This window comes from Eleutherodactylus coqui, chromosome 3 (assembly GCF_035609145.1).
Source record: "Eleutherodactylus coqui strain aEleCoq1 chromosome 3, aEleCoq1.hap1, whole genome shotgun sequence".
Classification (NCBI taxonomy): Eukaryota; Metazoa; Chordata; class Amphibia; order Anura; family Eleutherodactylidae; genus Eleutherodactylus; species Eleutherodactylus coqui.
The window spans coordinates 114,857,743-114,884,557 of NC_089839.1; the positions used below are offsets into that span (position 1 = coordinate 114,857,743).

The window sequence follows — 26,815 nt, forward strand, 5'->3', positions numbered from 1 at the left end:
AGGAGGTTTCTTTATTGTGATCCACATAAAAGTACGTTTCGGCTGGTATAACCAGCCTTTTTCAAGATTTCCGCTCCTTGGGAAGGAAATTGCGTTTTGCCATAGCATGCTATGGGCTGGATTTGCTGCAGAATGCAAATCCGCCTGTGTGCAAGAGGTCTCACTCAGTGATTTCCTAGATCATTGCAATGCAACAGATGCGGCCTATTCTGTTTGTAGCTCTAGGCAAATAGTTATGGATGACACAAGCATGCAAGAAAACAGTGTTAATAAACTTATCACTGCAAAGGGGAAAATCAACTCACACATCACTGCCAGCAGCCATATTTACCTGTATACTAACACAAAGATCTACAAAAGGGCAGGTAGCTGTGTGAGCGGCTGTTCATCAGTACCTTGAACTTGTGCTATGCTCTTCCATATAGCAATCTACCTCTGCATTCTGCTAGGAAGTGGTGCTATACCTGCCCTTATATATCTCTGTAGTAATATATAAGTAAATATGGCCGCTGGCAGGAAAACATGAGGTTGCCTTATCTGTTCTTTAGCTCGCCCTTCATATTTGACGGGTAGACAACGTGATAATCTATCACATCACACATAAGGAATAACACACACACATTTTTGGTTTAACTTATGTTTAATTAATTTGCAGAATACTTTTATATTACAAGTGGATCAAAAATGGAAAAAGTCCATTGTACCAATCAAAACCAAAGAAATCAGAAAATACAAAAATGGGCAGCAGATTAGACAAACATGATGTACCTGTAGTCAGGGTTACACATTAAACAATGCAGAGCATTGGCTCTTAAGCAGCACTATAATGTCCATTTTATTTCCACTCTTGTGTATCTCATGTTACCTTTGCAGCAAAATAAGCTTTGACTTTCAAGTAGTACATCAAATGCGTCAATTACTTACACTGTACACAGTGTTATTATTAAGCACAGTACCTTTTCCTGATTAAACCTAGCAATAAATAACGGTTTAGCCCACTTCACACTGACATTAAACAAATACTACACTATGTGCATCATAAACCGTATTCTTCAGACTATGAGATGCACTTTTTAAACAAGAAGAAAACTAGCTAAAGGGTCCCTGCTTCATATACTCCGCCGTCAGGGGGATCTGGCAATGCCATACCCAACTGACTGCTTCTTTATTGATCTGGTAGAGAGTTAATAAAGTGCTCTTCACTGAGAGAACTGTGCGGATGCTGTTAAACACCATGCACAGTTCTCCCTACTGGGCACCGGCACCTCTACACCACAGCTGCACTCGCACCCACGAGTAGAGAAGACCTAAGTGCCATTTCTTCCCACTAGTTCTCAATCTTAAAGTGCCCCCAGAGCTGCAATGATTGAAGCAGCCCTCTACGCCTAAATCACATCACACTACATTCTTGGGACCTGAAGAACAAACAGTGGGAGCATTTACTTATGCATGGCTTCTCAGCAGCGCGTCAACCAGCAATGTACTTAAACAGATGCAGTTGCCTGAATAGTTTGGCTTTTTCTTTCCTGCTGAGACCCACAGTCTAGTCATGGGACAAACCAGGACCTCGATTCAGCCACCCACCACATCCAGCTACATCTCCTTTGGACCTCATGTCCAGTACACCCACCATCTGAACAAGTGCGATTTCCACAGCTGAGTCTATTCCAAACACTGTCCCTGTCTGACACAGCAGCCACTTCTAGAAAAGAAAGTCAGTCTTAGAGAGACAATCTGTAGGAGAATATTGGTTACGGCTATGGGTGATGTACATTATCCTGCTAATTCAGTAGTTTCCTGAGCACCACTGGTTATCCTTAGTAAACGCCAGGTTCATTTATTTATTATCTGGTTTGCTCTTTTAGCTACCATTCCTGGTTACATTCCAAACCCCTTTAATATTTTTAATATACCATATACCAAATATTAAACCCTGATATTAAAAGGGAGTCTGTCAACAGTTTTGACAATGCAAAACAGCTGACAGCACTAGGTAGGGACAGGAAGAGTGCTTTTAAGACATACCTATGATGAAGCTCTTAAAGGCAGCTTCAATGTAAAACCTTCGATCGCAGCACACAGCACCTGTAAATGCGCCAGAGGCGGTCCCTCTCTCCGACTTGCTTCACAGCTTCTTTCTTCTATTCCAAGACAGGAGAGCAGTTTCAGTAGGGGGGGTTACCTCCAGGGTACTTGCACGAACGGTGTGCATCGAGATCAAAGTTCTTGCTTTACACTGATGCGGCCACGAGGGCATACACAGGTATGTCTATTCCCCTTCCCGCTGCCTAGTGCATTGTCTAAACCTCTGACACAGTACCTTTAACCCCTACATCTCCTTCGACCTTGAGGGAAGTCTTACTTCGTATGAAAGATTCTTGTCCTATTTTCTACCGTCTAAATATCTATTGCCTTATAGTCAGATGCATCTTATAGTCGGAACAGTCAGTCAGGTCTTTCTGGGATTTTGTGATTTTACAAGCTTGTATTTAATGATTTAATGTAAAATAAAACATCATGCAATTATTCAATAACTTTTCAATATACTTTGTTTCAAATCTTGTTTTCAGGATCTCTGATTGGTGAATAGAGAAGTTCCTGCTTATAACTAGACCTAACTTAAAATGTATGTAGCTTATTAATTGGTGTGTCTGAGTTGTATCATCTCAGTACAACCCCTTCCACTAACTGTCATATACTCACCTCTATCCAATTCCACCGTTTCCCATGACGGTGCTTCGATTTCTGTTGACAGCTGCAGTCCCGTCCAGTTTGATTGATCGGGATTGATCACAGAGCTCTCTTATTGGCTGTAGCCCCTGTGACGTGCTGTAAATCGTGCAGAATTGCAGCTGCCAAGGGACTGGAACAGGGGACAGAGCACAGTCATGGGAAACAGCGGGAATGGGTAGAGGCAAGTATATGACAGTTTGTTATGTTAGATCATAGAAAGGGGTTGTACTGAGATGGTACAACTCTATCATGAGATTCATGCTGCCCAATCCATGGCCATCATGAATCCGGGGACAAGGATGCCCGTTGCTTTATTCTGAAATGCTGAGTCATTTCAGAATGAATACACTTTTGACTCGAGCTCATGGGGGAGAAGTCGCGAACTAAATTAATACTGATAGCTCTCTCTCTATACACAAGTAAGAAGAGGAGCTGTCAGTCTTCATGCAACAGCCCAGAAGAAGTCGATGCGGCCCACCCCCATGACTCAGAGCCTTACAGAGTCAAACCTCAAGAAGTTTGTTTATTCTGAAAAGCCACAGTATTTAAGAAAAATGCACCCACAGGAGCAACAGGTATCCCTGCTCCAGGTTCATGCTACTCGTAGTTCGGGCAGGATGAACCTGATGATAGGATCCTCATAAATGTATTGGAGCTCTCCTATAAAGGGTTTCATCTTCTGAATATAAAAACAATATTTTTATCCTGTAAAAGCAAGTAGAGATGTTTAAAATTAAATAAGTAAAATATATTAAAAAGTTGCATTATGTATCATTATGCAATAAATAAGCTTTTACTTGGAAAAATGCAGTTTTTTAAGCAGAAAAAAAGTCACAATTTTGCATTATGTTTTTCAGTAAAAATCAGCTCAAGGAAAGACTGTGAAAATAAATGATGCACATATATAGTACAGTAATTCAATACAAGAGTGAACTTAGGCTTATAGACACTAACAATACACCCAGTGTCGTCTTCATACTAGAAATGACTTGAGGCTTAAGACCAGAGATCGTCTGATCAGCAGACTACCAGAAAAAAAAAAAAGCAGGTTTTCAAGACTAAATGGCTTCAGGCAAGCGAGAGCTGTATAGTAGAGCTATATGAGCAATGGTTAAAGAAAAAAAAAAAGAGCAAAATTAGAACGTGGGATATTATACCCTTTAGTGGGACAAGAGGCACTCTGCTCTGCACCTCAGTCTATGGTTTGAATGTGTTGTAATTTGCTCAATTTAAGATTGCCTATAAAGGAGTTGCCAAGTTTAGGTCCCATCTACATCTCCGTCGCAGACTGTTATGCTGAGCTGTTTTTTCTAGTGAAATGACAAAAGCCATGACGGAATACAATGGACCTCTTTATAGTCAAGGGGGTCCATTGGGAGTTGTTGGTGTCAACCATCTAACAAACCTGCTGGGATTCACTACGATGGAACAGAAAAATGGAATACCCCACTTACAGAGATGAATAGTGTCCTAGAAAACCCATTTTCCAGTATTCTAGGGAAGCTTGAGCTAATAGAGGGGATTCCCTGTTTAAGGCCTCCATGTGTAAGGAGAGTGGATGCAAAGTCTCTCTCTGGAGGATCTGTACTGTGTAATGCTTAGTTTCCCCTATGTTAGTGCTATAGGGATCTTAAACATGTGCTTTTTACAGCTGAGCGCTCTGATCGCTGGGGGTCACAGATGTAGAACAGTCTGATCATCTTATCATCATGAAATACTCCTAACAATGAGAGATGACCAAAGTGAACACTGCTTTGAAAGTCCATAAGTGAAAATTAAGGCTTCAGTAGGGCATCAATTTATAAATATGAATGGATGGACTGGCATGAAAGAATAAAAAATGCTAAGCTGACAGCATCAATACAACTGATCTTAACGCCACGTACAGATCTTGTATATGGTTGCTTCAAGTTTAATGGCAGTTTCCGATATACACACTGTAATACCTTTTAAATTGGACACCGTGCAAAGGACAGCAGCAGATATGTACATATATTTATATGAGAAACACTTCAGAATTTACCACTTAAACCTAAAAAAGGATATTATTAACACATGAAATCATTGTCTGGATTCAACACAATGGTACCTGTAAATATTACCAAATAGGGAGTGCATTTCTTGATCTGTACCTTCATGGATTTAACACCCTGCCGGCAGGAATAGTAGAATGCTTTATTCAGCCAACCTGAGTTGTAGTTCATATGAATAAATAAGTAGTCAAACTTGGTTTGTGTTGCCAGAGACAGAGGATCCGGTAGGAATGGAAATAGCTTGTATCTCCTGACTTCCATTGATTGCAAAGAGCAACTTACACAATACAAGAAGATGCCAGCTCCCATAGTAAGAAAGATAGTTCCAATGATTACATTTTCCATTTAGTGCAGGGATTCGTAAAACAAAATAATGCACGTAAAGCTTCCTTAAAGTCTCCAGTGCAGAAATTCCACCATTGCTGTAAACCTAGAATGAAATAAAGATTCCCTGTCTTTCCATGTATTGATTTTATTTCAACCCATAAAGGGTTAAAAAAAACTTTTGCGAATATTTGGTTGCGGTAGCATTGTCCATTCAAATAATATTTCATTTTAGGCACAATTAGGAGGAGGGATTAAGTATGGAGAATTGCGCTACACATTAAGCATGTCCTCATCACTGTCATCATGAAAGGAAGCTATATTCAGCTTGTCTTCCTTTTTCCGTGGACCAGATCTGGATTTTCCAGTCTGTTCCTGTCCTCCATTAGCTATTCCTATCAAGTTCTCATCACTTCCAGAAGCATACTGGCCTAATGACCCCTTTGAATTCCTCTGTTTGTTTCTTGCAGACTGTATTCTGACTTCAGGGACGGTTAGGACCTCGTCTTCACTGTCAAGATCATCAACGTGCAGGGACGTGAAGGCTCCAGCCTTAACACTTTTAACATGACCATTTTCATGATGGGGTTTTCCATGGTTGGCAGATACTTCTTCCATCAGCCACTCGGTCTCATTGTCGGCTTCTTCTTCTGTATTGATCTGAATGATGCAAACCAAAAAGGCAAATTAAATCACTGAAAAAGTGAACGGAAGATTACGAGTATGAAACGTTTAGCAGTTGAAATAGGGGAGTAGTGAAGTCTGTGCTTGTGTAGCTATGGATTTAAAGGGATCCTAACTTTTCAGACAATGTATGGTCATCTAATAGCCTGTGTGCCTCATCAATCTTGTAATAAACAAAAAGCAATTGTAATGAAAGGGTAACAGCTGTAAATCAAGGTTGAAATGAAGTCTCTCGCCACTGCCCATTAGGCATTCAGCTTCTCTAGTAACTGGGAAGTTTGGATATCTTAGCTGTAGGGGCAGGACCATCTTCACAGGCAGCTCCTGTGCACTCACACAGCTCTCAGACCCGCGGTCCGTCTGTACACAAATCTCTGCCTCTCCTAATCTTAAAATTACCTCGCCTGCTATCTTTATATTGTACATATTATATGTGTCTCCAGTCTGCTGTGGACAAAGCAACATAATCCGTATTGGTCTTTATTAGCTGCTTTATTAGCTTGAGTGTTTTCATGTTACTACCATACATAGAGCATATACAGGGATATCTATCCCCCCCCCCCCCCCCCCATGTCTGTCCCTCTATATCTGTCTATATGCTGTGATCATGCAAACACCTAAGACTTAGTAAAGCAGCTAATAAATATCAATCTAATAAGAATTATACTGCTTTGCCAACAGCCTACAGATAGGTGCACATAGCAGCCTATGTAAATAAAACATGAGGAAAGGCAGAGATTTTGTACACACTGACTGCAGATCTGAGAGCTGTGTGACTGCAGGGGAGCAGAGTCTGTGAAAACAGCCCTTACCCCACAGCTAGAAACACATCCAAACATTCTAGTTGCTAGAGGAGCTAAATGCCTAACAAGCAGTGGATTGCAGAGAGGCTGCATTTTTAAACTTGATTTATAGTGGTTATAAAAAACAAAGAAAAGAAAAAGTATAATACAAGGTTGACGAGGCACACACAAGCTATTAGATGAGCATAAGTGGTCTAAAAAGTTAGTGTCCTTTTAAAAAAGCATTTTAGTTTTATATAAATAAAGCTCATCACTGTACAAATTAAAAGATTTACAACTTTGAAGTATACTTTGGGGGGCGGGGGGAAATAAAACATTTTTATCAAAAAAGGTGCACAGCTCTACATGGTATATTAACCCCTTCACACTATATGACATCCCCGCGGTCCCCACGGGGATGAAGCAAACACCTGCCACAGCTGTGACAGCTGTGGCAGAAGTCCCCGGCAGTCTCCATATCTTTTCAATGGGGCTAGCACTGCTGCCGCTGGCCCCATTGAAAAGACTGGCAATATCCCGGTCTTATTTCAGCGTCTTTCTTGCGCTGCGAGGCGAGAGTTTTCACGTGCTCTCGCAGCGCAAGAAAGAAAATATCGCCAGTGGGTGTCAGCCCTTAACTAAATGGGATGATCCTCTACTATTCTGGCTAGAAAGAATTCATGCCGTAAAGATGAACTTACTACCCCAGATTCTATATCTATTCCGGACTCTACCTATTCCAATCCCACCTGCAACGACACACTTTTCAATTCATTTGGGCATCTAAACGCCCCAGAATCAAGAACACTCTAATGTACTATCACAAGAGCAAGGGAGGTCTCTTTGTTCCTAATTTGGCAAAGTACTACATGGCGGCACAAACAGCCCAATGGATTACGACATTGGGCGGACCTGCGGCCCCCCTGTAAGTTGATATAGAGTCCGCCAGAATAACCCCCCCCCTAACCGGATATGGACAGATGGTCCTGTGAGTACAAATCTATTGCTAGTCCGCTCACTTATTACTCGAGAATCTGGAAAAATATTCTGTTTTAAGTATAGCTTATCAACAAGGTCCTTCTAGCATGCTCCCTATTGTCTCAAGAGTAAGATCCCCCCTATTCTGGACCTAGTCCATTTTCAATGGTGAAAGATCAACAAACTGACTAATCTACAACATTTTACAATAGGATCCCATCTAATAACATTAGCTCAATTCCAGGCCAGATTTAACTCCCCTGAAACGGAGAATTACTGAGTCATTCAGGTTTTCCATTTTCTACACTCTTTAAATCTGCCAACAATAATTCCTGAATTGACAATGTTTGAGAGACTCTGTAGATGTGATCCCCTGAGAAAAGGAGCTTTGTCCCTGATATATAATATATTGAACAATCCTCACACGGAGGGCAAGCTTCCATTTATGTTAAAATGGGAAACGGATCTACAAATTACTATGTCAGAAGAAAGGTGGTTTCATTGTTGCGAAATTGTTTCCAAGGGCAGCCACCAGGTCACCCTAATGGAATCCTCTATAAAATTATGCACCGAACTTATCTGGTGCCTGTTAGGATAAATACATTTTTTCCTTCTGCTTCACCCCTATGTTTTAGGGGGGTGTACAGAGATGGGGTCCCAATTGCATATTTGGTGGACGTGCCCAGAAGTGGATAGACTCTGGCCACGGGTCCTTGGCTTACTGCATAGACTATTCATAGGCCCATTCCTGAAATCCCCAACGATGTTCCTGCTAGGGGACCGCCCTCCTGGAGTTAAACATCAAGCCCACAAGCTTATTCAGAGTATATGTATGACGACCAGGATCCACATAGCAGCTAGATGGAAACAGCCCAGCCTGTCATTTAGAGCAGTGATGAACAGGATCTCACAAATCGCCTTCTTCGAGAGGTTAAATGCTATGCAATCTGACACTGGAGAAATATGGAGTGACGTGGGGACCGTGGATCGAATTAGTTGATATTCCCGGCCTAGGATATAATCTACTTTCAACCTAGGACCATCCCGATGACCACAAAAAATAGAGTTTTTTATATGTTCAAGTCTACTGTAACTGAGACCCCAGTGAGAATGGAGAGGACCTTTGTTAAAGTTGGTTGAGTTATGTGGTTTAGATTTATAACTCAAGATTCTATTGATATTCTATCGAGTAATGACAATAAATGAGAAAATTTGTAACAAAAATTTTAATATGTCAAATAAGTAAGTGATCTTAGTCCTCATAATCAACATTTTGCCCCCTGCGGAGGGATAAATGATGGCACGAATGATATGTATATTAAATTTTATACTTTAATAAAATCTTTTGAAATGAAAAAATCTAAATCATAAAACAAAAATACATATTTGGTATTGCCCTGTCCGTAAAAGTCAGATCTATCAAAGTAGTGCATTATTTACCCCCATCGGTGAAAGTCATCCGAAAAAAAAAAAAAAAAAAAAAAAAAAACAACATGCCAGAAGGAGTCACCCTGCCTCCCAGAAAAATAAATTAGCGATCAAAAAGTCGTATGTACTCCAAAATAGTACCAATGTAAACTACAGGAGGTCTTGCAAAAAATGAGCCCTTGGACAACTACGTTGACAGAAAAATAAAGTTACTGTGCGCAGAAGATGGCGGCAGAAAATAAATTTTAAAAAATTAAATGTCTGGAAAAAAAAATAAAAGTAGTACAGCAAAAAAAAAAAAAAACATATAACTTTGGTATCGTTGTAATCGTACTGACCTATAAAATTGTTATGTAATTTTTGATGCAGTTTGTGCGCTGTAGAAAAAAAACGCACAGAAAAATGGCAGAATGACTTTTTTTCATTTTACTCCACTTGCAATTTTTTTAAAGGTTTTTCAGTCAATTATATGATATATTAAATGGAAAAATACAACTCAGCCCACAAAAAACAAGCCCTCAAACAGCTATATAGATAGAAAAATTAGTAGTTATGATTTTTTGAAAGAGAAGAGTAACCGAAAATGAAAAAAAGAGAAAAAAAGGCAGCATCCCTAAAGGAATAAACACCAAAATATTAGTGCAAAGCCCTTGAGAAATTCCTCACTTTGTCTTTCAATTTTAACCCTTTCTAATCCAGAAACACACACACACATAAATTTTCTCATTCATTTTCAAAACATTGCTAATAGAATCATCATGATAGTTCATTTTTGTGTGTTTCTGTTAAGTAATTACCAGGAATCCACGATGCGCTTCCCCACCCAAAATAAATAAGAGCTGGTGTGTGCGAGTATCAAGGAAAATGGATTGGAAAGGGTTAAAGATCTGTCTGCTGTTGATGAATGAAAATACTTCCGTTTTCATTCACAGACTGCGAACACGTGTATTGCTAGTCCTGCTGTCAGCTGAGAATTAGACAGTTATATGCAGTGTAGGCAATGCCCTGTGAGCTAAAGAGCCTAAGGCAAGTACTGTCTGGATTGTGCATTGCTTTGTGGAGAGGCCACTGGGGGATTTCAGTGCAGAGCAGTCATTACCTTGGTGTATTTGTAGGACACACTGGAACTTCTCCGGCAGCAGTTGGTTAGCTTGTACATAACAGTTTCCCTTAGAAGGAAACATAAATGTCAACATGTAACACGGCATTTTACAAATGAAACCAGAGTAAGCAAACCAGCCATGAGTTAGCAGTAAAATCCAGTAACAAATTACTGGTCTCCATGTTAATTCTTATCAATGTAGAGCTTTAAAGGGGCTGTAAGATTTCCCATCATATGCTTTAGTTCTCACAGCTTAGGATGGCTATGTTGGAGATCTAGCAAATCAAGTGTAAAAGAAAAAAAGTGAAACAATTGCCAGTAGCAAACAATCAGGTTTCAGAGTTGGAATTTGACTGACCACTATCGCCTATACCTTTCCTTTCAAGATATATTGTAAGTGGCACCCTCTACATCTAGAGGTAAGAAGGTTTCTACACAACATAGAAAGGGGTTCTTTACTTTAAGAGCAGTAAGACTATGGAACTCGCTGCCTGAGGAAGTGTTGATGGCGAATTCAATAAAAGCATACAAGAGGGGCCTGGATGCCTGAGCAATACAATATTACAGGCTATAGTAACCAATCACTTCAGAAGGGTCAGTGATCCAGAGACTATTACGATTGCCAGATTGGAGTCCAGAAGCAGTCTTTGTCCCTTAAATGGGGAAAATGGGGTTCTAGCCTTCTTCTGCATCAATACTGGGGGGTGGGGGAGGGGGGGGGGGGTGGAGTAATAGGTTGAACTAGATGGACATACCATGTTTCCCCGAAAATAAGACAGTGTCTTATATTAATTTTTGTTCAAAAAGGTTTAACTTTTTTACATGTATAGCTGCCTGGACACTATTTAAATTGACTTTTTTAAATTAACTGTTAGCAGGGCTTAATTTTGGAGTGGGGCTTATATTTCAAGCATCCTCAAAAAGCCTGAAAAATCATTTCGCATCCTCAAAAATTCTGGAAAATCATGCTATGTCTTATTTTCAGGGGATGTCTTATTTTCAGGGAAACGGGGTAGTATGTTAGGCTTAAAAAAAGTCCTGTGTTACTATGAACTGACATTTTAAGGTGCCAATTTGGAGACCAGCTTTTAGCCTGTAAAAGACTATGAAATGATTCCGAAGTAATTTACCATGTAGTATTTCAAGTTATAGTTTAGACTACATTCATACCACTTTCGGTCACATGTTAAAAAAGGCACTGAGCATAGACATTCAGTTATATGGCTATAGATTAGAATTGCTTACCTTCTTTCTTTCTTGTACAACAATAGTACAACTAAACAAGCGACAAGAATCACTAGAAGAATGCTGAGAATGGCCCCCACAGCCTGGCTTCTGCCAGACAAGCCTTGATATTGATTCTCATCATCAGATGTCTTACCGATATCTACCTGCCTGTAAAACACACAAGTCATATATAAAAAACAGAATGTTATTTAACATCAACATTCTAGTAAAGGGAAGGAACAACAAGTGAAGTCCTACAAATTTAACATGACAGATACTTGAGGCAAAGGCAAATGGAAGACACCCATTAACCCCTTGAGTGGCACGCCCGGAAAATTTCCGGGACGAGCTCCACTGCTCATAGCAACATTGCCCGGAAGATTTCCGGGCTATGTATCACTATGGGAACTGCAGAGCACAATGCCACAAGCTGTGACAGTGTGCTCTGCCTGCACAGACCCACAAAGAACAAAGCAAGGGCTTTGAAAAACCAGCAGAAGATATTGCCGATATGTCGGCAACCTCCTGCACTGGTTTGTTTACAGGTTGCCATAGAGACCATCGGCTTGTCAGAAGCAAGCCGATGGTCTCTGTGGCAGGGAGAGCTGATTGCTAGCTGTCAGAGGACAGCTAGGTACTAGCTCTTACAGCAGAGATCAGAGAAAACCTCCGATCTCTGCTGTGTTAACCCTTTACATGCTGCAGTCTATGTGACTGCAGCATGTAAAGGGCTGTCACTGCAGCATGTAAAGGGCTGTCACCATCGGACCCCCGGAATGTGATCAGGGGTCCTGATGGGTCCCTGTGGAAGTCCCCTAAAGGGACAAAAAAAAAAAAAAAGTTAAAAAATTATACAAAAAATAATAACACTTGTCTCCCTTTACTTTGTAAAAAAATCAAAAATACAATCACACATGTGGTATCCATGCGTCGTACTGACCCAGAGAAGGAAGTTAATGGATTATTTAACCCCTTAATGACATGGCCCCTTTTTTTTCTTTTTTCCCCCATTTCTTTTTTTCCTCCCCCCCTGTTTAAAAAGTCACAACTTGTCCCGCAAAAAACAAGCCCTCATATGGCTGTGTCAATGGAAAAATGAAAAAGTTATGGCTCTTGAGACGCAACTGCAAAATTAGTTGAAATTCAATGATTAGACCATTTTAAAAAACCTGCCCTGGTGGGCATGACAGGGTGGTAGGAAACCCGCCACTCAAGGGGTTAATGGTGTAGACCAGAGCTTTGCAGAGCTTAAGACCGTAACTTACATCAGTGGACAAACAGCTGCCGTGTGCCAGGTGAACAAATACTGACAGTCAGCCGTTTCATGTAGAAATTCTGGTTGTCCCTCTCCATGGGTTGGACTGCAACGCAACAGTATGGAGGAGGTGGCATTTTTCGTAGGGTCTTTACCACACCTTGAGCTTGAGGTGAAAACTACATCCAAATCATCACCTGTTAAAGAAAAAAATTCACGGAATAAGTTTTGTTCTGTCTATTAGAAGAAAAGACATGTATATTTAAAAGGGGCTTCCAGGTACGAATACATTCTTCTTCTTCTTCACTTAAAAGGGGTTTTCCAGGGACTGAATTTTTTGTAAATCTCAGTAATTGCTTCTAAAATAATAAACGAGCCCATGTTCCCCCAGCCTATGCTCACTCCAAGGCACAGTAGGTCAATTGCTGTCTAATTACATTACGGCTGTAGCCAAACACTGACATTGGTGGTACCAAGACTGAGACTATTTGGTCAGTGGTCAAGTGCTTATGATGGCTATGTTGGAGTTGGTGACTGCAGGACCAAAGCGTTTAGATCAGAGGGATAGAGCAGCCCATGTGATTGAGCATTGTTCAGCAAGTGCCTAGTGCATCAGCTTTATGCTGCTGAAGGACCCCAGAATTATAGTTCTGGAAGCTTCAGAAAGAGCACATGAGTTGTAGCAACAAGTGCAAACAGCTGGCTATAGGAAGGTTTCCCATAACCTTATCTCAAGTGCAGGGAAGGAGCAAAGTGCTAGAGTCTCCCTAGGGCCCCAGTGAAAAACCTGGATAAGTAGTATGGGAATTGTGTGTAGAAAAATGGTATCTCCATTCGCCATCTCCTGAGTTGGATATATAGAAGTGGATTTATTATGAAGACATAAATAAACATGAGTTTTTCTGTTAACTACCTTCCTGACTCCTGTAGCACCTTTTTGCACGCTACATGACAACACTAAAGCGCTGTGGAAATCGGCCATGAAACTTGGCCTGATATCGCGCTTGTGCAATGTCCCCGCGGATGCAAGCTATTTGTGTATCAAAAATGCCTCCCATCACTTTTGGAAAGTTGCAATTCTTTGGCATAGCTTTCAGCCACAGTAGAGGATTAGCAACGCAGATGAATACAGGCTTGTTGATTTTGAAGAAACAGTCACTGAGGCCATTAAAAAAAACCTCTGTCTCTGCTCAACCCATTTAGGTCAATCTGATTTCAAACACTTGTGAAGACCATTTACACACAAATACCACTCAAGTAGCCTCTATGGTGTCTACATATACACATACTTCAGTAAATGCTCCATTTTAGCACAGGCAGATCTGTGCTGGGTCTAGTCAGTTATCACAGGTTGACGGGACCAATAAAGCACAAGGACTGAAGCTTCCGCTATTGTGTACACTGATCGCGATGTACACAATCTAGCAGATGGAAACTGTAAACCCCACCCCCAAAAAAACACTTCTTACTTCTCTATGCAGCCATTGTGCTGGAGCGTCATGTTTTATGGCGCTTTAGAATAAAACCCCTTGAAGGAGGTTGTGAAGATAAATTGGCAGCGATTCAGGAGTTTAAAAAAAAAACAAACTTTAAGGTCTAAAAACACAAATATACATGTCTACGTAGGGAGTGAAACAGAAAATTATTAACTTCTTTAACCCCTTCCTGCTCCAGGGCGTAAGTTTACGTCCTGGAAGCGGGTTACGTCCAGGGGATAGCACAAGATCATAATTGATTGCGCGCTATCCTGCAGTGGGAGGCGGCTGTCAGTCATAGCCGGCCTCCTGCTGCAACAACGGGGGTGCATCAGAGATGCGACCCCCGCTGTTAACCCCTTCCCTGCCGCGATCTATGTAGATCGCGGCATGGGAAGGGTTCACAGAGGGAGCGTGCTCCCTCTGTGAAGTTGCCGGGCTCTAGCGATATAATCGCAGAGAGCCCAGCTGGTTGCTATGGCAACAGGACGCCAGATACAGGTGTCTTGCATTGCCATAGCCTGTGATCGCTGTATAAGCGATAAGGCAGGGCAGCACAGAAGTCCTGCCATGCTTTATCACAGCGATCATCAGTGCTGTGCCTTAAGTCCCCTAGAGGGACACAAACCGTGTTAAATAAAAAAAAAAAAAAGAAAAATGTACTAAAAAGAAAAATGTAAAAAAAAGTTTAAAAACTTTGTGCTTTTTGACATATTAGTATTAAAAAGGTAAAAAAAATTAAAATCCCACATATTTGGTATTGTCGCGTCTGTAACGATGCGTACCATGCGTTGCAAATGCTTTTGACTCTGCATGAAAAAAGCGTTAAAAAAAAGCGCTAAAAAACTGAGGCAAAATGCTAATTTTTAGCGTTTTGCCTCCCTAAAAACGCAATATAAGTGATTAAAAAAAGCCGTATGTACCCCAAAATGGTACCAATAAAAACTACAGCTTGTCTTGCAAAAAATAAGCCCTTACAGAGCTTTGGACATAGAAAAATAATAAACTTAAAGGACTTTGAATGCAGCGATTTAGAAAAAAAAAAAAATGATTTCCAAAAAAAGGGGTTTTATGGAAAAGTGGAAAAACCAAAAAAAAAAAAAAAAAAAAAAAAAAGAAGAATTTTGGTATCGTTGTAACCGTACCGGCCCGCAGAAAATAAGGATTGTGTCATTTATGCTGCATGATTAACGCTGTAAAAGAAAAATAAAAAAAAATATATGGCAGAATTGATGCGTTTTCCCTTTCTGTTATCATAAAAAAAATAATAAAAGTTTTACAATATAGTCTCTGTACCCGAAAATGGCACCATCAAAAACTACAGTTCGCCACGCAATAAATAAGCCCTTATACGGCCGCGTCGACGGAAAAGTAAAAAAAGTTATGACTTTTGAAAAATGGAGATGAAAATCCGCCAAAAATCGTTATGTCCTTAAGCCTTTTTTTTTTTTTTTTATAAAGAAAAGGATCAGGATTCTAATGTAGCTCCTGTAACATAAAAGGAAGCATTTTCTCACCATCCAGGTAATATTTAGCATTTCCAGCAGAGCCGACAGCTCGAGTGAAATTCCCATTAATCTTTACTTGGCATATGCTGGCTTTATTACATTTCTGATTAATTGAGTCCTCCTTTCCAGAAAGCTGAACTTCATAGAAGTACTGATCTGTGGTCCTTATATCACCACTAGCAGTATATGATCTATGGGGAAAAAAAATGTTTATTATTATGTGTGTGATGAGGTGATCGTGTCTTTTTATATTTGGGTATTAAAAAGTTACAATAGTTTTTTTCTCACTTAACCAGTTTATTAATTTAAGTTTCCAATGGAGCGCTGTTCTGCATAGTATAACATACATAGGCGGAATAGCTTCTGACATTGGAGCGCTGTCTGGCATCATATCATAATATTAAATAATAAATATATTTATTTATCACACACACACACAGGCTTCTGACACCAGAGCTCTGTCCTGTATACTGTAACACACGTATGCAGAACAGCCTCCAACATAGGAGTGCTGCAGGAAAATCTTAATGTTGGATGAGGGCAGACACTGGATAGGAAAAGGTCAATTAAAAAAAAATTACTAATGAAATCTTCATTATTTTTGTGTGTTTCTGTTGAGTAATTCCAAGGAATCCAAAATGCACTTTCCCACCCAAAATAAAAAAAGAACTGGGGAGTCTGTGGGCGGCAGGAAAATAGGGTTAGAGAAGGTCAAATTTAAAAAAGTTACGAAATCCTTCACAAATTACAGACCTCAGTCAACCATTATTCAACAACTCTAAACAAGATAAAACCAGTATAACCCCACCTCACACACTTACTTGATGAAGATGCTGGTTAAATTAATGTTTACATTTTCTAAATGTATCATTCCATTTGCCATCATAACTTCTTTTGGTTGAACAACGCATGCTGCCCGGGTCTCCCACTTAATAGAACAGCGACAAGACTGTAAATCAAGCCTAGAAGAATTTGCAGACAAGATACCGGTAAAACAGCCATCAACTATATATTCATCTATCGGATGGGTAAGACATTTTGGCAGGATCCACTGAATTTAATTGGAGCATTCCTGTATGGAATTTATCTGACACGTGACCCAGACGAGCAGCATACAATGAAGTGAGAAAGGTTTCCATGGATCGATTTCAGTGTGAATGCACATTACAATGGGAAAAAGCAAGTGATCTGAGTGGCTTCAAACAAGGCAAGGTTATCAGTGTCACGCTAGCCCAGCCAGAACTTTAACGCCTTAGTGACCACCCCATTGCCTTTTTACGTCCTGCTTACGTGGGATTTAATCCCCAGGGACGTAAAAACATGCTTCCTCTGGGGATTAAAGCCATGTGGGCTGTGGACGTGACAGCTCTATGCGGTCTGTTCCCAGAAGAAGAAACCTGGAGCTGTCATGATGGGCCGCTGGACCCCCCCCCCCCCCCCCCGTGTCACACAATTGGCGCTATGCAATGGATACGCAACTACAATACAAACAAAAAAAGGTGTACTGTGCATGATCGTCTGTGTGAGTAGGCAGTTATGCGCAGTACATTACACAGCCATACACGGGGCCCTGGCCAGGCTCTCAGCTGGAATCCACTGCAGGTCTCCACAAGCAGATTCCACATACAGCCATGTGAACCTGGCATTATTCAAATCCCTACCTATAATGCCGACGTTATTTACAAGAAGTCGCCAGGAACGTTCGCCTTTCTGCAGTTCCAGGAGCAGCTTGTTGAGCGTCTTCTGTTTGAGACCGCCGCACCTCAGCATGTTTACGAAGCCTCACAGAGCACCACTTTCTACACCCCATCTCTGCCACTGAGGTCAAGAAATACCCCCCGAAAAAGCATGAGAGGAAGGATACCTGATTTTATTGCCCCATGTGCGCATCCCAACTATGGCTCTGTAATTACCACTGTCTTCGGACATACCACGCAGTTTACATTATTACTTTTATATAAGATTTAGGAAATGTTAAAAAGGTCGCGGAGAGGGAGGATTCTTTTTAGGCAGTCAATTTTTTTTTTTTGCACAAGTGAGCAACGGGACCTGGAATTTATTTATTCAGTTGTGCACTGAGGTCCAATGGGTGTTCCCTCCATTATAGGCCGAGCCATGTAACCGGTAAGTAGATTAAGGGCACAATGGGTATGTTTCTGAACACAGGACAAACAGGGGTATCCATTTTGGTGTGAAAGTCTTCATTCATATGTGTGCTGTACAAAAAAAATATTATATAAATATATATATATATATATATATATATATATATATATATATATATATATATATACATACATACATACACACACACACACACACACACATATACATATATATATATATATATATATATATATATATATATATATATATATATATATACACACACACACATATACATACACGATTTTTTTAGATTGATACAATTGCCAGAAAACGAAAAAACGCGATTTTCTTCCTTCTGCTTTACTCAGATTCATTCAAAAACTGTGGGGTCAAAATAAGCAGTACACCTCTAGTGGTCTCGTTTTCAAAATAGGGTCATTTGTGTGTTTTTTTTATTGCTTTGGCCGCTTAATGGCTCTACAAGTGGGCAATGGGACCTGGAATTTATTCAGTTGTGCCCTGAAATACGATGGTTGCTCCCCCCATTATAGGCCTAGCCATGTGTCCTGTAAATAGATTAGGGCCACAATGGGTATGTCTCTGAACACTGGACAAACCAAGGTATCCATTTTGGGTTACAAGTATTCATTCATTCATATGTGTGCTGCACAAAAAAAAACAACTTGTTTTTAAAATGACAAATGCCAAAAAAATTAAAATTGTATTTTTTTTCCTTCCGCTTTGCTTAGATTCATTAAAAAACTGTGGGGTAAAAATATACTAGAGAAATTTGTTAAGGGATCTAGTTTTCAAAATAGCGGCATTTGTTAGGGGTTCTCCATTGTTTTGGCCGCTCAAGGGCTCTACAAGTGTGCTATGGGGCTTAAAACACCTTCAAGGAAAATGTCTGTTCTGAAAGCCACCCGTTGCTCCTTTTATTTTGTGCCCGTTGTGCATACAGACATAATTTTAGGGCCACAATGGATATGTTTCTGAACACACGACAAACAGGGTATCCATTTTGGGGTGTAAATTCTCATTTTTATGTGCTCTATAGAAAAAGAACCTGCCTTTAAAATGACATATTTGCAAAAATATGAAATTTTATTTCTCCTCTAAATTGCATTAACTCCTAAAAAAGAACTGTGGGGTCAAAATACTCATGACACCCCTCAGTGAATATATTAACCTTTTACAATCCAATTTGCATCCTGGTTTTCCTATGGGGCTTACTCTTTTTCTGATGTTATACAACGGCGCTATATCCTGGCTAAAGCAAGTACTGCATGAGGTGACATGTTGGATAGGCTGTGACAGCAGAGTGGCTGGCAATATACAGTAAGAGAACCCTGACGGACATCTTCCAACATAGGAGCTGTACAGCCTTAAATTATAATGTCTTAAGATGTCAGACAGTGGATTGGAAAGGGTTAAGGGGTGTAGTCTTTAAAATGGGGTATCATTCTGACACCTATGATCCTTTGTAATGATGGCTTTGTGTAGGAGTGTTCCTCAAAATGTTGATAATTATGTTAAAGTTAAACATCTCCTAAACAGTTAAAAGAAAAGTTTTTCAAATGTGCGTCCAGAATAAAGTAAACAGATGGAAATATGTATCTTATCAAAAATTTGTACAGTATGTTTGCACATATTGCAATTGAAACTATGAAAAAAGACAGTTTTTTTTACATTTTTTTCCTAATTTGAAATACAATATGTGGCAAAAAACCAATGTCAAAATCACTTGGCTACGCAAAACCTTAACGGAATTATTCTATGTTAAAGTGAAACATGTCAGATTTCCAAAATTTGGATTGGTCATTAAGGAGCAAACATGCTTGGTCACTAAGGGGTTAAAGACAACTAACCTTGTGGGGCTAATCTCCCACAAAGGTGTCAAAATTTATGCCAAGAAAAGTGTGATCAAAGGAAAACAACCACTGAACCAGCTCCAGTGCCATGGCTGTTTAAGAGAAACAGAAAAGCAAGACTCCAGGTAGGCAAAAGAGTGCAAAAACTGGAACACTTGGAAGTGGAAAAACATCGCCTGGTCAGATGAATCCAGATTTTCGTTACACCATGCTGATGGAAGGTCAGAATTCAACACAAACTCCATGCATCGAAACCCCCTTCCTGTCAGGTATCAACAATTCAGGCTGCTAGGGGTGGAGTATTGGCGTGTAATGCTTTCTTGGCACAACCTGGGTCCCCTGATATGTCAATTGGTGCCATAATAAATTACTGTGGTTCTGAAGACCAAAAAAGTCCAACACACTACTAGATGGGTGTCTGTAATAAAGTGACCAGTGTATGTAGCCATGTTGAGATTTTAAGTTTAAATAAAACAATAAACACGTTTCTAAAAGCTAAAAAAAAGAGAGCTCAGACTTAAATGGGTTTTCCAGGGAGAATACTATTGATGACCTATCCTCAGGATAAGTCACCACTAGGTGATCGGCTGGAGTCGGTCATTGAAATCAACATGAGACGTGCCTGCAGTTACAAGTGAGGTTGGAGCAGAGACTTCCGCTCTGACCTCTGTGTAATTGTGGCGCTGTCTAATTTTATATGCCAGTCCCATAGTATTGTTCAAACCTAGAGGGGGGCTATATGGGAATGCAGATAGCAGAGGGGCTTTGCAGCTCACTTATGTTGACTAAGACATATGGCATACCTGCTTGTGGCTTTACAAATGGCAGGTTGGGTGTTGTGTACCCAGTGGTTCCATGGACAGAGTAATCCAATCTCTGAACAAGTTATTATAGAAAGAGGAGATACACAATATGCCACTTACTTTTCTAACACAGGCTTGCCGGTTACATTCTTGCATATCAAATTTATAGTAGTTGAGAATCTTTGGCGGCCATTATTGCAGAACTCTCCATTTGAATAGGTGACTAAAATGGCTTTATCTGGTGGATGTACAGAAGGTTTATAAGATAAGTCATTGCTGAGCATTTCATTTACTAATATAGATTACATTAACAACAACTCACTTTACATAAACTTAGAGGCTCTGTCAAGGTGTCACAAAGGTAAACTCCCACCATACCCAAATTAGTCCTGTCCCACGATTGCAGAGCCATTTTTTATTTTTATTTTTACTTTGGCTGCCTACATTCCCCCGCAACTGGATGGTTATTTTACATGCCAAACATGTAAGGGAATAGATAAAATTGACAAGCAGGTGGTCGCCACTATCCAGTGTCAGGCCGCCTGCACACAGCCGGGTTGGATTCCACAGTGGAATTGACCCTGTGCCTGGCCGGTGACCCCAGCGTACCTGTCTGCTCTCTTCATATCTGTGCTGCGAATGTGCCAGCCAGCACGCCGGCGCACATGTGCAGTACAGACTGTGCCGTGCTGTCGCTAGACGATGACGCAGATCCCGTGACCTTTCCGCAACGATGATTGTGAAAGGGTCATGAGGTAGACGGCTTCCACTGACTTCAGCTTGTATAGAAGAAATCGCTTTTTGCCATTGCACGCTATGGGCGGCAATTTCTGCGGAATCTGGAGGCAGACGCCCGTGTGCAGGTGGCCTCAAAGAGCTGAGAATCTAATCCGCTCTGTCACTGTACAATCACTATGGACAATGTTGGAGCACAACTCTAGCAGCATGATCTTGTGAGACTCTGGGCTGTTCACAAATTTCACCATAAAGGTATAACCCATTAACAATATTTATTACACTTATTTGCGGAAATACATTAAAAAACACTTTCTGATATTAAAAGTAAAAACAGCTCACAGTTTAACCCCCCCAACAGTTTAGGACAAGTTGTTCATTCCACAGGAAAAGGACATTTAAAAGTGTAGCTTGTTCTAATTTGAACGGCTATATCTTTGGTTCTATCAGAGCTACCAATATTTTTTTGGTGTCATTATATAGTGAAAATTCTTGGCTTTAAAATGCAGCCCTTACAGAATTGGAGCTACAGTCATCTGAAGTGGAGTGAGGACTACTGAAGTTACAGCTGTCACTTTTTAATCCGTGTGTCCGGGAAGAGAAAGTGAGGGAGAGGGGAGACCACCACACAGCAGCAAATATCTACAATCCTCCTGTATATCTCCCTGTCCCACTGGAGTGGGTGGCATGAAAGGTTTGTTCATGTTATTACACACTTCCCCCATCAACCAGAGAGGATATTTGCTCTCTGATTGTCACATATGGGGTTTATCCGAAAAAAGTAGTGAAATGATGGGGACTTGCTCATCTAATCACTCCAGTTTAACCCTGCAGATGCTGCAGTCATTGCTGACCGTAGCATCTGAATATTTATACAGAATATATTTTTTTTTAAACCAACTTTTTCCCCCTTTCACAAGGCTTTAAATAATTTAAGAATATAGAAAAAAAAGCCCTACAGATAACTGGTATCAGTACTCCAAAATAACAACGGGCATACATATGTATACTGCTGTGTATATAGTTATATCAACCCCAAAAGGATAGTCTCAATGCACAGATTAGGAATATATATAAAAAATATATATTTAGCAATCATATTAAAATATTTCTATTTAAAATTTACAAGTTTAACAAGAGTGCAGCCCTCACACAAACAGTACATCAGTCAAATATGCATTACTAGAATGGCTGATGTCCCATATGCGTGTTACAATGTAGAACAGTGCAATGCAGCATCATATCAAAATACATTGATGGCTTCTTTTGGGCGAAACACTGTCAGAGTGTACATCTAGGTCTGTGCTTTATATGGTATAAGTATGCTCAGTTATTTTGCATTGTAACAGGTTACTGCAATTAATAAACATTATAACGCACCATTATACTAAGGCATATTTGACTAATGATCTACTGTTTTTACTGACCTCACTAATGAACTTTAAACCTGCACATTTATCGTTTTAAAGGCGGTGGCTTGGCTGACTACTGACAGTCAGACGCCTGCTCTAACCACCAATAGCAAAGAAACCTCAGATCCTGGCAGTTTAACACCTTACATGCCACAATCCATACCAACTGCATCATGTAGGCAGATAACAGAGAGAAAGGGCTCCTATCACCCACTGGCATTCCATAGTGCGATTACAAGGTACAAATGGGTTCCCATGGCAGCCAGAAGCAGTAATCATACAGTTCTAGATAAGAAGGTTATTGGACTATTTTTACTAAATGGTAAATGGTGAACGCTGTCAAAATAAAACCTGAAAAGAATGGTGGAATTTCTTGGTGGTTTTTCTGTTCCCCGCCCGCAAAAAAGTGTAGTAAAAACACATAATATGTACCCCAGAGTGGTGCCATTAAAAGATACAACTTGTCCCACAAAAAAAAAAAAAAAAAAAAAAAGAGTCGATGTCGACAAGTTATAACTCTTGGAATGACACGATGAAAATCGCTTGGTCCTTAAGGCTAAGAATAGGTGTGTCAGTAAGCGGTTAGGCCACTTTCACACAGGCAACAAAATTGCACGATTTTCAATGGGTTTCTTCACATTAGCAATGTTATGTAGGCTGCTACATTGAGAGCGAAAAAAAATTGCGGGATGCTGAATATTGCCTCGATTTGCAATGTTTTGTAGCCAAGTTTTCCCTATGGAGCCTTCCTTTGTGTTGCATCACAACCACAAAATCGTGGTTTTGGTGCGGTGTCTGGAAACGTTTACAGTAGGAAGTCCTACTGTTTGTCCATAAAATAAGCCCTAGACACATAAAAAAAAACAAAAAAAACCCAAACAAACAGTACATTACCTAACAGGCGCTGTCTGCTCCGCTACACTTCTCATCCGACAGTTCCTTCACACTAGCTTGTGGTCTTCAGCTAGTGCATCCTGGTCAGGAGTTCAAAAATACCGCCTCCAGGAAGCGCTGGCACTGATTGGTTCTCGAGAATTGCGGCTCAGCCAATCATTGCAGCGCTCAATGAACCAATCAGAGCCATTCAATGCAGAAATTGTGCCAGAGCTGCAGGGGAGACGTGCAGCAGAGCTGAGAGCACCTGTCAGGGAATGTGTTTATTTTCGGGGTAGGGTTTATATTGTCAGACCCTCCCCCCCCGAAAATCCTGGCAAAAGAGTGCTACGAAGTTGCAATATCACCGCAGGAAAACGCAGCGATATCGCACAGAATACAGCTGCAATATTGGTGCGTTTTTCTGGTGGCGATATCACTGTCGCCAGTGTGAAAGAGTTGCCTTAGGACAAAAATCAGCTGTCACTAAGGGGTTAAAATGCACTTAAGGCGATTTAAATGAGACAAATTTAAAATCTACAATTGCAAAAAGTAACATTTTCGGGACGGTTTTTCAAATTTTAACTTTTGGGGGGGGGGGGGGGGGTGTTAATAATGAGGTTATTGCAGCCTGTACAGTAAGCATATGGAATACTGTGGTGCAAGCATTCCTTTCATGCAACTTGCAGCATATAAGTTACTAGCTGATATACCCGGCTTCACCCGAGTTAATTTGGTACTGGTATCTGGTGTTCACACGGAAAATCTTATAAAGTCGTGGTTACTTTAGAGATACTGAGGAAAAACATATGTTCACCATTTTGCATAGTTCTCTGCGTTACCCAGGAAACACCACGTGGAGGTAACCATGCGACGTTTCCTTCATATAAAATGACATCAGGAAGTGAGAGAATTAGATTACGTACATAAAATTTGGACACTAATTCTTTTGCGCTTAGAAATGAATAATCGAGTTCGGACCTATTAACTTTTCATATTTATGACACAATCAATGCTCGTGCCAAATTTCCCGTTTCTATGACACCGGCAAGTGAGAAAATTACATACCGCACGTAAAATTTGGACGCTAATTCTTTTGCGCATAGAATTCAATAATCGAGTTGGGACCCATTAGCTTTTACTATTTATGACATAATCAATGCTTGTGCCAAATTTCCTGTTTCTATGACACTGGAAAATGAAGAAATTACATTCCGCACGTAACATTTCGACGCCAATTCTTTTGCGCTAGAATTGAATAATGGAGTTGGGACCCATTCGCTTTTCCTATTTATGACATAATCAATGCTCGTGCCAAATTTCCCGTTTCTATGACATTGGGAAGTGAGTGATTTAGATTATGTACGTTAAATTTCGACGCCAATTCTTTTGCGCTAGAATTGAATAATCGAGTTGGGACCCAATTTCTTTTCCTATTTTGGAGATAATCTATGCTTGCGCCAAATTTCATGTTTCTACGACATCAGGAAGTTGGAGAACTTTTGGCGAGTCAGTCAGTCAGTGAGGGCTTTCGTCTTTATATATATATATATATATATATACACACTAGCTGATATACCCGGCTTCGCCCGAGTTAATTTGGTACTGGTGTTTATCTGGTGTTCACACGGAAAATCTTATGAAGTCGTGGTTACTTTAGAGATACTGAGGAAAAACATATGTTCACCATTTTGCATAGTTCTCTGCGTTACCCAGGAAACACCACGTGGAGGTAACCAGGCGACGTTTCCTTCATACAAAATGACATCAGGAAGTGAATTAGATTACGTACATAAAATTTGGACACTAATTCTTTTGCGCTTAGAATTGAATACTCGAGTTGGGACCCATTAACTTTTCATATTTATGACACAATCAATGCTTGTGCCAAATTTCATGTTTCTATGACATTGGGAAGTGAGAGATTTAGATTATGTACGTAAAATTTCGACGGCAATTCTTTTGCGCTAGAATTAAATAATCGAGTTGGGACCCATTCGCTTTTCCTATTTGTGACATAATCAATGCTCGTGCCAAATTTCCCGTTTCTATGACACCGGAAAGTGGGAAAATTACATTCCGCACGTAAAATTTGGACGCTAAATCTTTTGCGCATAGAATCGAATAATGGAGTTGGGACCCATTAACTTTTCCTATTTATGACAATCAATGCTCGTGCCAAATTTCCCGTTTCTATGACATTGAGAAGTGAGTGATTTAGATTATGTACGTTAAATTTCTACGCCAATTCTTTTGCGCTAGAATTGAATAATCGAGTTGGGACCCAATTTCTTTTCCTATTTTGGAGATAATCTATGCTTGCGCCAAATTTCATGTTTCTACGACATTGGGAAGTTGGAGAACTTTTGGCGAGTCAGTCAGTGAGTCAGTCAGTGAGTGAGTCTGTGAGGCCTTTCAGTTTTATATATATAGGCTAGCTGATATACCCGGCTTCGCCCGAGTTAATTTGGTACTGGTGTTCACACGGAAAATCTTATGAAGTCGTGGTTACTTTAGAGATACCGAGGAAAAACATATGTTCACCATTTTGCATAGTTCTCTGCGTTACCCAGGAAACACCACGGGGAGGTAACCATGCGACGTTTCCTTCATATAAAATGACATCAGGAAGTAAGAGAATTTGATTACGTACATAAAATTTGGACGCTAATTCTTTTGCGCTTAGAATTGAATAATCGAGTTGGGACCCATTAGCTTTTCCTATTTATGACATAATCAATGCTCCTGCCAAATTTCCCGTTTCTATGACACCGGAAAGTGAAAAAATTACATTCCGCACGTAAAATTTGGACGCTAATTCTTTTGCGCTAGAATTGAATAATTGAGTTGGGACCTATTAACTTTTCCTATTTATGACATAATCAATGCCCGTGCCAAATTTCATGTTTCCATCACATTGGGAAGTGAGAGATTTAGATTATGTACGTAAAATTTGGACGCTAATTCTTTTGCGCATAGAATTGAATAATGGAGTTGGGACCCACTAGCTTTTCCTATTTATGACATAATCAATGCTAGTGCCAAATTTCCTGTTTCTATGACACCGGAAAGTGAGAAAATTACATTCCGCACGTAAAATTTGGACACTAATTCTTTTGCGCATGGAATTGAATAATGGAGTTGGGACCCATTAGCTTTTCCTATTTATGACATAATCAATGCTCGGGGCAAATTTCACGTTTCTATGACACCGGAAAGTGAGAAAATTACATTCCACACGTAAAATTTGGACGCTAATTCTTTTGCGCATAGAATTGAATAATCGAGTTGGGACCTATTAATGACATAATCAATGCTCGTGCCAAATTTCCCGCTTCTATGACACCGGAAAGTGAAAAAATTACATTCCGCACGTAAAATTTCTACGCCAATTCTTTTGCGCTAGTATTGAATAATCGAGTTGGGACCCATTAGCTTTTCCTATTTATGACATAATCAATGCTCGTGTCAAATTTCCCGTTT

At 40.1% G+C, this 26,815-nt stretch overlaps 1 protein-coding gene across 1 annotated transcript in view; it reads right to left on the minus strand.

Moving 5' to 3' along the window:
• Positions 1-627: 627 nt before the first annotated feature.
• Positions 628-26,815, minus strand: part of IGF2R (insulin like growth factor 2 receptor) — a 167,433-nt gene continuing 141,245 nt past the window's right edge. The window contains exons 42-48 of the mRNA XM_066595978.1: positions 20,433-20,550; positions 16,351-16,491; positions 15,539-15,720; positions 12,557-12,743; positions 11,310-11,459; positions 10,062-10,131; positions 628-5,750 (exon numbers count right to left, since the gene is read on the minus strand). Of these exons, the coding sequence (XP_066452075.1) occupies positions 5,364-5,750; positions 10,062-10,131; positions 11,310-11,459; positions 12,557-12,743; positions 15,539-15,720; positions 16,351-16,491; positions 20,433-20,550 (1,235 nt within the window). The 3' untranslated portion in view covers positions 628-5,363. The remainder of the gene's footprint in view (positions 5,751-10,061; positions 10,132-11,309; positions 11,460-12,556; positions 12,744-15,538; positions 15,721-16,350; positions 16,492-20,432; positions 20,551-26,815) is intronic.